This window comes from Pecten maximus, chromosome 12, assembly GCF_902652985.1.
Source record: "Pecten maximus chromosome 12, xPecMax1.1, whole genome shotgun sequence".
Lineage (NCBI taxonomy): Eukaryota > Metazoa > Mollusca > Bivalvia > Pectinida > Pectinidae > Pecten > Pecten maximus.
The window spans coordinates 36636592-36650434 of NC_047026.1; the positions used below are offsets into that span (position 1 = coordinate 36636592).

A 13843-nucleotide genomic window follows, 5' to 3' on the forward strand; every position below is an offset into this window, starting at 1 on the left:
AGCTGATATATAATGACCATGCAGACTTATACAACAAAATCAGACAGATGAAGAAATTATGCTGCTTTCAATTTCAACTAAATTTGGCACTGAAATGCACAGAGGCATTCCTGACCACAGGGGACATAGAGCGGGAATTTCTTTATAAATTAAGGTATATATCCTGAAACTCACTCCTGACATAGGTAACAAAAAAGCTGGAACTGTCTTCTCTGATATTCTTAATAGATTAAGGTGTATGTCCTGAATCTCACTCCTGACACAGATAACAAAAAGTTGAAATCATCTCTTAGATTAAGGTACAGTGTATATATCCTGATTCTCACTGACACAGGGAACAAAAGGCTGGAGTTATCTCCCCTGATATTCTTTATGAATTAAGGTATCTGTCCTGAATCTTACTAGTTGGGTGACACCTGAAGGATGTCACAGAAAGAATGAAGCGTAGTGAGGGGCGATAACTCTGTTTCAGCAGTTTTCATAAAAAAAATCGCTCAATATCTAAATTTCAACCAATGAGAAGACTGTGTTAAAGGTTGGGCCGCGGGGCCGAGTGGTTAAGGTGTCCCAACATTTTATCACTAGCTGTCCATCTCAGGGATGCGAGTTCGAAACCGACGTGGGGCAGTTACATGTGTACCTGGTACTGACCGTAGGTCAGTGGTTTTCCTCCGGGTACTCCAGGTTTCCTCCACCACCAAAACCAACACGTCCTTACAAATATTGTAAATGACCCTGGCTTTTAATAGGACGTTAAACAAAAATAAGTAAAACTGTCTTATTGCCAAGGAAATGAAACCCATAAAGTTGAATTTGCTGTCCCATAATACCCCTATTTCATTGAAATCGGACAATATCTAAATTTGGACCAATCAGAGGCCAGGAAATGGCGACCATTTTGGTAAAATGTGAAAATGAGGTGACCAGAGGGACCGGTGTCCCATGATGTACCTACATATCAAATTTCATCAAAATTGGACAATATCTTATTTTGGACCAATCAGAGGCTGGGAAATAGCAGTCATTCTGTTTAAAAAAAGTTAAAGTGAGGTTACAAGAGTAACCGGTGTCCAATGATGTACCTATATACTGTACCAAATTTCATTGCAATCAGACAATATCTAAATTTGGACAAATTTCCTCGAAAAAGATAGGATTAACTCTTTCAGATAGGAATATCCAAGATTTTATGGGAATTGGCTCGCCCCAATATTAATCTTGGAGAAAATTGTTAATAAATCACACTTGCACGAGGAAAATCCCATTTTTGTATGAATTCCCCAGTGGAACACAATGATACAAATGAGAGAAGGAAAATTGTTTGTTTGTTTGACATAGCCATTTCTTTAAATTGATATTTCGAGACTTTCCCCATAGTTTAAAGTCAGTATCAGTGTCTTTGTCAGTGGTCCGTGTCGAGCAAATTGGGAGATTACCAGGTATCTATTTTTTTTATTCGAAAATTTTGCAACTTCTTCAGTAGTGTTGGGAATCACTAATAAGTTCATGATCAATCATCATCATATCGATAATTGATCGATCATGAATAGAACTTTAGGGAAATATCTACAAAAGCATTAATATGAATTGTACATTATAATTACCCAGGTAATTTTATATCAAGAACAGGTGAGCAAGTTATCTCCCTTTTTCTATCACAGATGAAAATTAGGTAATTAGCAAGTTTTAAATTGTCTTATGTGAATTTGAACAATAATTCATGTAAAGGAAGCTTAACCATGCATAATAAAACATGTTTTTATTTTTAAATACCGTTTTTCAACCTTTTATCAGGTAGCAGTGTACACCAGTTTGCCAAGTTTCTGAAAATTAAGTGGCAATTATCTCTTACTCTTATATATATTTGCTTTGTTAGCTTTGTTTATCACCCTTTGAATAGCCAGCTGAGTCAGTTTGAGGCAGGGTCTCCTTGTAGAAGTTAGTGACTACCTCTGAACAACATGCAGGAGACCTGTCTGTCCACATGCCATCCAGGAAATGGTACAATAATTTATGAAAATGAAGCTTACCAAGCAAAATAAATAATATTTTCTTTTCAAATAAATGATTTAAACTTCTTGTAAGGTAGCAGTGTAGACCAGCTTGTCCGGTTTCTGAAAAATAAGAAGCATCTTTAAGTCTGAGGCTGGGTCTCCTTGTAGTAGTTGGTGACTACCTGACTGAACAACATATAAGAGGCCCATTGCATGCCATCCAGAGCAATAAGGGTAAAATGGTTCTGCCCAAAGACACAACCACGACAGCACATACCGGCCTGATTGTCAGCTTCCCTTTTCTTCTGCAGGATAACTGTTCAAACTTTTCTATACTTCTTCTATATATATAATACTAATAAACTTTGTGTATTTGGTTTAACGTCCTATTAACAGCCAAGTTCATTTGAGGACGTGCCAGGTTTAGAGGTGGAGGAAAGCCGGAGTACCAGGAGAAACACTACCGGCCTACGATCAGTACCAGTTAACTTCCCCACGTAGGTTTCGAACTAGCAACCCAGAGGTGGAGGGCTAGTGATAAAGTGTCATGACATATCTTAACCACTCGGCCCTTCAATAATAAATAATTAATAAACTATCTTACAGTAAAAATTGTGGAAAATTTGTTTCTTAATATCTAAATGGCTTGAAATTGAGAGAATAGTTCTACTAAATGAAATGAAAACCATATTTCATACAAAGTCTCAAAAACATTTTAATGAAGTTTTTTTTTAAGTAGAACATAGAGGGTAATTACTTGCGGTCTAAGGCTTGCAATTACAGTAACTGTTTAAAACTTTTTAATTCTTATTTGTCACAGTTGCTATTGTAAAAGATGTGATAATTAAAGAAAATGGTGTCATCCCAATATCAAAATATTTGATATTGAGAGACTAGTTCTACAATATGAAATTAAAATCAGATTTTATGTAAAGTTTCAAAATTCTGAATTTGTTTCTTCAGTAGAATATAGAGGGAAATTAAGTGCGGTCTTTGGCCAACAATTTAGAACACCCCTCCTAATGTAAATATATGCATATGGTGGTGTTGGCCTAAAAAAAGAAACATATAAACTATTTACATGTACACTAGTCCCTGTGTTACAGTATTTTACCTGTGTGGAGATGACATTATGAAGAAGCCTATTTTGTAGAATGGTTATAAATTAAAATCCTGGTCATTGTTTGAATTTGTCGAATAATTTTCTATAATACCTTTATATAATTAAAGTTTAGATTCAAAAGATTTTACTAATTGCTACCTGTGTGCAGATGAAATTTGGGAGAAAAACTATTTTGTAAAATAGTGATAACAAAATATTGGTAATTCTTTAATTTTGACAAGTAGTTTTCTATAATACCTTTTGTAATAAGTTGAAACAGATTAAAAATTCAAAAGATAAAACAAAAATACAACATGGTCCCATACCCTAAATTAGTTAATTAAATTAATGTGATATAACAATTGACATAATTTTAGTAAAATTTTGTCAGAACAGGTTTCTCGCACATGGTTTTCTTTGGCACATGTACATGTAAGCAAAGAGTTGAAATATGTTGATATGGAATTGATAATAAAGCAACTTATAGATATTTGAAAATTGACTAATTCATGAAATTTCAAAGTCAACTATTTTGTAAAATTGTGATAGCTAAAACCTGGTAGCTCTTTGATTTTGTCAAATAATTTTCCATCTTATACTTTTTTTTGTAATAAGTTAAGAAATTAATTCAATTTTAAAAGATAAAAAAAAAAAAATGCATGACACCCAAAGCAACATAATTTTACTTAATGCAACATAATAATTGACAATATTTTAGCTTAAATTTGTCAGAACAGCTTTCTTGCATATTGTTTTCTTTGGTGCATAAAAGTGAAGGGTTTAAATATATTTGAAAACTTATTTCATATATTTATTTAATTAATGCAAAAGATGATATAATTTGACACTGTCCTAAGAACCATCTCAATAAAGGGCAGGTCAGAGACTTTAATTTCAAAATTTAAAGCATTAGAATATAAATATTTCATTAGAAATTTGAAAAAAAAACTTCAATTACTGAAAAAGAATTGTTCAATATACCAGAGACCTATATACTATAGGTCTCTGAATATACCAGAGACATATAGGCATGTCTCTGAATATACTGCTAGTGTGTACTGAAGTACGTGTACAGTAGTTCCTTGAAAGTTCGTGTCATCGTAAGCTAATATGTATGAGATATGATTCTCGAAACGTCGTTGCTCCTCAACATAAACAAATATCAGCTGATCAAGACATCAAAGCATCAACTAACGACACAGTAATTTCATTAAACAAACAATAAAAATTAAATATTACATATTTAAACGTCGCCTGTCTCTAAAACGTTAATGAACATGTAACATTTACACTAGGCCTACTGCCAGTACTGGAAGCCTACGACTCGGTAGGCTACAGTACGAGTTTAGATTTGTTATCGAAAAGAATTGAACGCTGGTCTGGGTTGACGATGAATACTGATCCTGGAAAGCAACAAATATGGTCATAGTAGAACAACTATAATCTCCAATGTCACTTTTAATATGACATAATATTAAAAAGTCCTGGTCCTGACGGGAAAATGTAATACAACTCACTTAGAATGCAGCTGAAGCCTGGGGTTAAACGAGTAAGCGGCGTGAAGTCCCCGGTGTTGTTCCATCCGGAACTCCTCGGAGAATCATTTCAGCGATAATACCCGATGAGTTCAGGATGGCGTTATCTATAGTTGTCCTTTATATATGCGGTCAAGCCGACCAAACGAAGTGTGTTAATAATTTCTATTAAATATAAACTTCATACGTCAATTTTAACGGACCTGTTGATGTTAATGCAGGCTTTAAAACACATCATCAAGATGACTCGCGCAAAACAAATATAAAACCAGTTGATTCGTAATGAATGTAATGCTGATAACTATGTATGCCGATCCGGTCCATCTGTTCTACCGTGCTAAACGGAAAGGAAACACCCGGTCTTGCGTCATCAAAACAGGCAGGAAAATACCCCAGTCGAATGGAAAAATACTGAGAAGGTCGAAAAAATAGGCCATTTTCAAAACAATCTTGTAACCGTTCTGCTAAAGATATCGAAAAACTAAACAGACTGTTTTCTTCAGGAAACATTTATCTCTTTGTATGTGCATTGTATATATCTCTGGATTTTTTTCTGAATTTTGAGGGCGATTTAAACAGAACCTCTTAGTCAAAGTGACGATTTTGGCATGTTTGACCCAAAATATCTCATAAATACGAATTTCCACAGGGATACCAGATACATCCAGACCTAGATCGAGCCGAGTTTTACAATGGTTCAACAGCCCATCAAAATTGTATGTGCCATTTTTACCGCTCCCAAATCGCTACAATAGCCGGCAAAAATCGCGAATTAGCTCATACTATCATTACGTTCCGTAAGGAACGATAACTCTAATGAGTTATCGCCCCTCACTACACTTCATTCTTTACTCCTGACCCTGACACAGGTAACAAAAAGCTGGAGTTATCTCCCCAGAAATTATATATAATGATATACAGTATGTTCTTATTCTCTCAATAGCCTCAGACCACTCTCCCCTAGAGCGTGGGTTTGAGCCACACGGGCAGCAGGGGATGGTGTCTGTTTGGTTCATTTTTTACTATTGGTTTTCCCTCCAACATTCAAAACAAGTTTTGTTCTCTCAGCTGCGATGTAATAAAAGCCCTAGAGAGCTCAAGCTTTTGTTGATTGTTAACCATGTAAACAATGGTAAATAAAGGTTGTTTTCATTTTACATTTTTCACTTTCATTTTCACTCTCACTCCTGACACAGGGAAGACAAAGCTGGAGTTAGCTCCCTTGACATTACATAAAAACGTTTACAGTATGGCCACATTAAGATGGAGTTAGCTCCCTTGACATTACATAAAAACGTTTACAGTATGGCCACATAAAGATGGAGTTAGCTCCCTTGACATTACATAAAAACGTTTACAGTATGGCCACATAAAGATGGAGTTAGCTCCCTTGACATTACATAAAAACGTTTACAGTATGGCCACATAAAGATGGAGTTAACTCCCTTGACATTACATAAAAAGGTTTACAGTATGGCCACATAAAGATGGAGTTAACTCCCCTGACATTACATAAAAACGTTTACAGTATGGCCACATAAAGATGGAGTTAGCTCCCTTGACATTACATAAAAACGTTTACAGTATGGCCACATAAAGATGGAGTTAGCTCCCTTGGCATTACATAAAAACGTTTACAGTATGGCCACATAAAGATGGAGTTAACTCCCCTTACATTACATAAAAACGTTTACAGTATGGCCACATAAAGATGGAGTTAACTCCCCTGACATTACATAAAAACGTTTACAGTATGGCCACATAAAGATGGAGTTAGCTCCCCTGACATTAGATATTAAGATTTATGTTCAGATTCTCACTCCTGTTAAAGGGAACATTAAGCTGAGGTTATCTCCCCCTCTCATCTACACCTTACAACATATCAAGCTATACATCTTGATTCTTACTCCCGATACATTTAATAAGCTGGAGTTATCTCCCCAGTACATTTAACTTAAAGCTCGGGTGATGGTTAAGCTTGGATTATCTCATCGGACGTCTACAACTAATACATATGTAGGTAAAATATTACAGATATTATCTCATCTTACTCTCACCTCTAAACTGGTGATCTGTGATTATAGAATCTATTTGCTATAAGGATGACCATCATCACCAACTGGCTTAGACAATCTGATTTGATAACACATGCTTTATAGGTAGTCTCCCTTAAATGATCTTGCACTCTGAAGTATTTACAAACCTGACACCGATTCTAGCACCATTTTTGTTGCTTTCACAGCTTGCTGGCTGGTGAATACAATTGCTGAAAACTCATCTGGCCTTGATAGTTGTGTTCCATAAAAGTCAAGGTTCAGGAAGTCAAAATTCAGCACTGAGCAGAGGACAGCCTTAATACCAGCTTCTGTCAGCAACTACCAAAAAACAACAACAAAAAGAAAATAAGGAAATAAATACAACAACAAAAATTGCCTGAAATGTCATTGAAACCATTGTTTATTATCAGGTTGCTGCATGACAGAGTCAATAATTCTGGTGTCTAGGACAGCTACAATGTAGATCACTAGTGTGTTAGATTTTATGTTCAGAGCTTGGGGGTCAAAGTTCAAATCAGTGTTTCTTTCCTGTACATTTAGTGTGCCAGTAATATCAAAAACAAGAAGAAGTTGGGTATGGTATGTTTTGTTGGTTCCAATTTTGGACAAGAACAATAACCTGTTATCCTTGGGGAGAAAATCCATCCCTTTCACATCTACAACCTGTGAATGCAGGCATTATGGATTTATAGATTGCATGATAAAATGTCATGTTACTACAGAAATAGATCATGCTTCCATTACACAGTTATAGACATAGTGTAAATACAGTTCATACAGCATATGATCACTTGTTAGACATTATCTCAAACTTTCAGATAAAACAGAGATTGAAGATTGGAATACATGACTGCAGAAATCTGTCATGTGGAGCTGCAACATTAGGAGGTGGTCTTCATCCTGTGTTACTGGTTAACCAGGAATAATAGTCTTGCTGGTTTATTTGTCTAACAAGGAATCGCTGAACGATAATATCCCTCCCCTTTTACCCATCCTCATTGGTTTATTGTTCTGTTAGGAACATTTTTTTTCCCAATTTCAATAATGGTAACCTTGGCATCAGTTCCTTTATCCTTCCACATCAAAAAGCAATCCTATCACCAAGGTTGTGTTAGTAAGATTAGGTAGACCTTAGTGACCACTAAAACTGACCTCTAAAACTGACCATAACTACAGGATCCAGACTTCTCACCTTGTCTGTTTATGAAAAATTACAAAAGGAGGATCAGTCAGAACTTTAAGAGTTGGATAGTTATACTCAATTTAAGCAGATTTACGGAAGCAATGTGTGAAGTTCGTTTATTTGTTCCAAGGGAAAGGTGGAAACCAATTTTCTATTTTGAGTAACAGCAGATCTTGGCATTTGACCTTTTCACCTGAAAAGAAATCCCAAGCAAGTACCCCCAATACTCAAGCAGTTTGGTAAGTTTGCAGATTGATCATTTCACTTGAACTTGAGGTATTGTCCAGAAATGAATATATGATGTGGATGAAATGATGGACAGAATGATGGACAAAATGATGGACAGAATGATGGACAAAATGATGGACAAAATGATGGACAGAATGATGGACAAAATGATGGACAAAATGATGGACAGAATGATGGACAGACGTACAGCATCATTACAATAACCTCTTCTAATCTTCAATCAAAGGGACAGCAACCAGCAACAACTGATATTAATGCGGTTACTGGTTTACATGCACTTACCAGTAAAACTGAAATGTAACGCATTAATTATCACATTGGTGTTATTCCAGACTGGCCACATCGTATTTTGTCTCTCAAATACTAAAATTATCAAACTATAGATCCTGCACAGAGATGATCAAGGACGAAGCTATATCAATTCTTTAGTTATATATCTACTGGCTGGTAGAACTTGTGTTTATGATCAGGCACACAGCTGGAGACAAACACGATGATGACTGAAGAGCTTTGAGAATTGTCAGATAAACCAGAGGCCCACAGAGAGCATGCTTTGTAATCACTGATCCCATACATTGGCTGATAGAACCGTATTACAGGCATGCTCCTTAGTGGTACAGTTTTCATCACCAACACAATTACTTAATGCTTGAGCTTTAGTATAATGGACTATAAATGAATGATTTAGTTTTAATAGTCTATATATAATGTTTGTCTATGATAAGATGTTTCAAATTCCCTCTTTTACATTAAATTGTCCATTTGTATAAGAGTTACATTATACACATGTGCAGTGTGCAGTTTAACTGTGTATTTTTTTATCCGTCAGAAACTTCAACTTAATATTATAAAAAATGGTGAAATAGGAAAATACTTTACATTATTAATAGAAGAGATTTCTTTCCTGAAGATATGAAAGACTGGAATTTAGGTTCAAGTTATTATCAACTGTATTGCAATATTACAAAAAACTTCAGATATAAAAAATTAAAAACGGCCGCAACACAGTACAGAGAGGAACATTAGTGAGATTATGAGGTTTCCTAACAGGAACAATTATTTTCAGCACAGATATGACCACGAGCATATGGTTTAGGCTGATTAAATATGTTATATATTTTGATGAAGAACTTTTTCAAAGGCAGCATGTCTCACTTCACCAGATCAAGGATGCCTGGCTCCAATGAGATTCGGTCACTAGCTCTTAAACACATACATTGCATTTGTGATAAGCTTGTCAGAACGTGGAATTTCATGAATGCTCCACATAAACATTTGAACCAAATGTGTTTAAGTCTCATCCAATGGATAATACTATTATAGTAAGCTTTCTCATCAAATCACTACTGAGATTCTTCAAAATCCTTAAAGATGTATTTTGAATGTTTCAAAGACAATACATATATACATTGTAGTTATTACCAGATCTGACTAGGATTTGTATTAACTTACACTAATACTGCTGGCACCAAATTCTACTTCAATGTTGTGTAACAGATGCCTCCCCTGTCTCCATTAGTGATGTAACATCATCACAAAGCCTCCAATAAGACTAGACAAAATGTTTCTAATATGCCCTCACTTCAATGGTACTAAATATAATCAACCAATAACATATAAAAAAAAATGACAAAAAAATAAATAAAAAGAAATTCCAGTTATCTATCATGAATCGGCTGTCTCAGGAACTGAATGGGTAAACAAGATTTAACTATTAATCTATCTTGGTATCACCATTATCAAAGCACATGTATAATTAGGTATATAAGTCTTATATAATTCGTCACTCATTAGATCTGGGAGATGAAAAATCCAGCTATTTTCAGACACTTCAGATTTCCAGTTTTTTGTCTAGTCAATTTAAAGTGGTTTGACAGTTAAGGAAATTTAGACTAAAATTCATATTTAAAAAAGAACATCATGTGTTTTATTCAGAAATGTGTCACTTTAGGTAACAAAAGATCCCAGAGGTACATTGTACCTTGCTGCTCACCATTGATCTTTATTGCATCTATGTAAGGTTTCCATTGGATCTATGTAAGATTGGTATAAACTTCTCTAATTTTCTCATCTTTCCATTTTTCATCTTAAACCATGGGAACCTAAATATGAAATCTTTGAAAGATACACCAAAATCTTTCTGAGAAATAGTGATAAAAAAACCTCAACTATATTTGAGACATAGACTTAAGAAACTTAGACCTCAATTGTGGTAACTTTAAAGATTCATATATAGATCGAAACAAAATAACAGACTTCAACTGAGAAATTCCAGGGTTGCCTGTTGGCCATTTTGTTTATTTGAACAATCTAAAATTTGATGATTATATAACACATATTATAATATGGAACCAATGGAATCCATTTGCAATTTGACAAATTTCTATGCAGGATATTTGGAGGAATACATTGTAAGAACATCAAACTCTGTCAAAATCCAAGAAGGTTACCTGTTTGAGAATATCATATTTTTTGGTTAATCTAACATCTAAAATTGCACAACTATGGATCAAAAGTAACTGACATATGTAATTTGAAAAATACTTTCTGAGAAGTAGCAATGATAAATTTTATTTTCTAAAATTCAAGATGGGCACCTGTCAGCAATTATGTTGTCCAACCAGTCTCAAAATTAGACATGAACAACTAGGGACCAAGAGGGGCCTATATATATGACATTTGAGGAAGATTATATACATCCAGGAACAACTTCCCAAGAAATAATCCTTGAAGAACTTTGCAAGAAATAGCAATAACAAACTTTCAACAGTGAGATGAAAATTGCCACCTGTCAACCATCTTGTGTTCCAATCAGTCTCAAAATTGATCAGGAACAACTACAAACCAAGGTTTAGATGTTCAGTATATGTTTATAAAATATTTTGTATGTAATGATGAACACTTATATATTCAATTTGGTTCTGAACTTCAATAAAATAATAAGTTCAATATGAGCAAATTTGTTGAATCCCATCTACTGTGCTTTAATTTTTCTTTTTGTGATAATGATCATAATCATTGTATCACATTTTCCTTCATTTGTCTATATTTATATTTGCTCCGCATTTCCCCATTGACACAATGCTAAGAGGCAGTTGCCACCATACGCCTATAACACCCAGTGCCTCAGGCTATACCACCCAGTGGGTCATGTGACATTAAAAAAGGTGGGATTTTTTGTGTTGGTTAAGTTTTTTTTTCAAAGTTGCCGAAAATGGTAAGATAATGTAAATATAAGTATTGAACAGTGGTTTTAATGTTGTTATAGTCGATATGGCAGCAAGATGTATGTAGGGCAAATGAAGCATGGAAACCCTAACAGGTTCCCATGCCATTTGCCCACCATACATATTGCTGCCATATCGACTATAACAACATTAAAACCACTGTTCATTGCTTAAATGAAAGTAAAACACATTATAGGTGATAAAGCTTCCAATTTACATAGCTAGTGCATGAAGATCCCAATAAACAATGTCCATGTGTACATGTCATGTATTCTCTGATATACACATCTTATGTACATTGTAAAACACTAACAGTCCGAGGATGTTTTCTCTAACACTCATACACATAATCACATTTCTAATCACATCATGAATATTGTACAAAAATAATTCACATATAAAACAGATAAGGATTTTTACTATACATAATTACATATCTAATTACACTAACAACAATCCATGTATAATTGTCTCCATTATACATAATTACATATCTAATTACATTGTACAACACTAACAACAGTCTGGGTATGTTTGTCTCTGTTATACATAATTACATATCTAATTACATTGTACAACACTAACAACAGTCCAGGTGTGTTTGTCTGTGTTATACATAATTACATATCTAATTACATTGTACAACACTAACAACAGTCTGGGTATGATTGTCTCTATTATACATAATTACATATCTAATTACATTGTACAACACTAACAACAGTCTGGGTATGTTTGTCTTTGTTATACATAATTACATATCTTATTACATTGTACAACACTTAAACAACAGTCCAGGTATGATTGTCTTATTGTACAACACTAACAACAGTCTAGGTATGACTGTCTGTGTTATACATAATTACATATCTAATTACATTGTACAACACTGACAACAGTCCAGGTCTGTTTGTCTCTGTTATACATAATTACATATCTAATTACATTGTACACCACTAACAACAGTCCAGGTGTGTTTGTCTCTGTTATACATAATTACATATCTAATTAAATTGTACAACACTAACAACAGTCCAGGTGTGTTTGTCTGTGTTATACATAATTACATATCTAATTACATTGTACACCACTAACAACAGTCCAGGTGTGTTTGTCTCTGTTATACATAATTACATATCTAATTACATTGTACAACACTGACAACAGTCCAGGTCTGTTTGTCTCTGTTATACATAATTACATATCTAATTACATTGTACACCACTAACAACAGTCCAGGTGTGTTTGTCTCTGTTATACATAATTACATATCTAATTAAATTGTACAACACTAACAACAGTCTAGGTATGACTGTCTGTGTTATACATAATTACATATCTAATTACATTGTACACCACTAACAACAGTCCAGGTGTGTTTGTCTGTGTTATACATAATTACATATCTAATTACATTGTACAACACTAACAACAGTCCAGGTGTGTTTGTCTGTGTTATACATAATTACATATCTAATTAAATTGTACAACACTAACAACAGTCTAGGTGTGTTTGTCTCTGTTATACATAATTACATATCTAATTACATTGTACACCACTAACAACAGTCTGGGTGTATTGGCTCTGTTATACATAATTACATATCTAATTACATTGTACACCAATAACAACAGTCTAGGTGTGTTTGTCTCTGTTATACATAATTACATATCTAATTACATTGTACAACACTAACAACAGTCTAGGTATGTTTGTCTGTGTTATACATAATTACATATCTAATTACATTGTACAACACTAACAACAGTCTAGGTGTGTTTGTCTCTGTTATACATAATTACATATCTAATTACATTGTACAACACTGACAACAGTCTAGGTGTGTTCGGCTCTGTTATACATAATTACATATCTAATTACATTGTACAACACTAACAACAGTCCAGGTGTGTTTGTCTCTGTTATACATAATTACATATCTAATTACATTGTACAACACTAACAACAGTCTAGGTGTGTTTGTCTCTGTTATACATAATTACATATCTAATTACATTGTACAACACTAACAACAGTCTAGGTGTGTTTGTCTCTGTTATACATAATTACATATCTAATTACATTGTACAACACTAACAACAGTCCAGGTGTGTTTGTCTGTGTTATACATAATTACATATCTAATTACATTGTACAACACTAACAACAGTCTGGGTGTATTGGCTCTGTTATACATAATTACATATCTAATTACATTGTACACCAATAACAACAGTCTAGGTGTGTTTGTCTGTGTTATACATAATTACATATCTAATATCATTGTACAACACTGACAACAGTCCAGGTCTGTTTGTCTCTGTTATACATAATTACATATCTAATTACATTGTACAACACTAACAACAGTCCATGTGTGTTTGTCTGTGTTATTCATAATTACATATCTAATTACATTGTACAACACTGACAACAGTCTAGGTGTGTTTGTCTGTGTTATACATAATTACATATCTAATTACATTGTACAACAC

The 13843-nt window shown here is 34.0% G+C and overlaps 1 protein-coding gene across 3 annotated transcripts in view; it reads right to left on the reverse strand.

Moving 5' to 3' along the window:
- Nucleotides 1–13843, reverse strand: part of LOC117339501 (uroporphyrinogen-III synthase-like) — a 76348-nt gene that overhangs the window by 36849 nt on the left and 25656 nt on the right. For 2 of the 3 annotated variants that reach the window (XM_033901136.1, XM_033901137.1), the window contains exon 3: nt 6835–7006. In XM_033901136.1, the coding sequence (XP_033757027.1) occupies nt 6835–7006 (172 nt within the window). Of the gene's footprint in view, nt 1–6834; nt 7007–8402; nt 8481–13843 lie in introns of those variants that run through there. The other variant, XM_033901138.1, reaches the window with a different exon arrangement.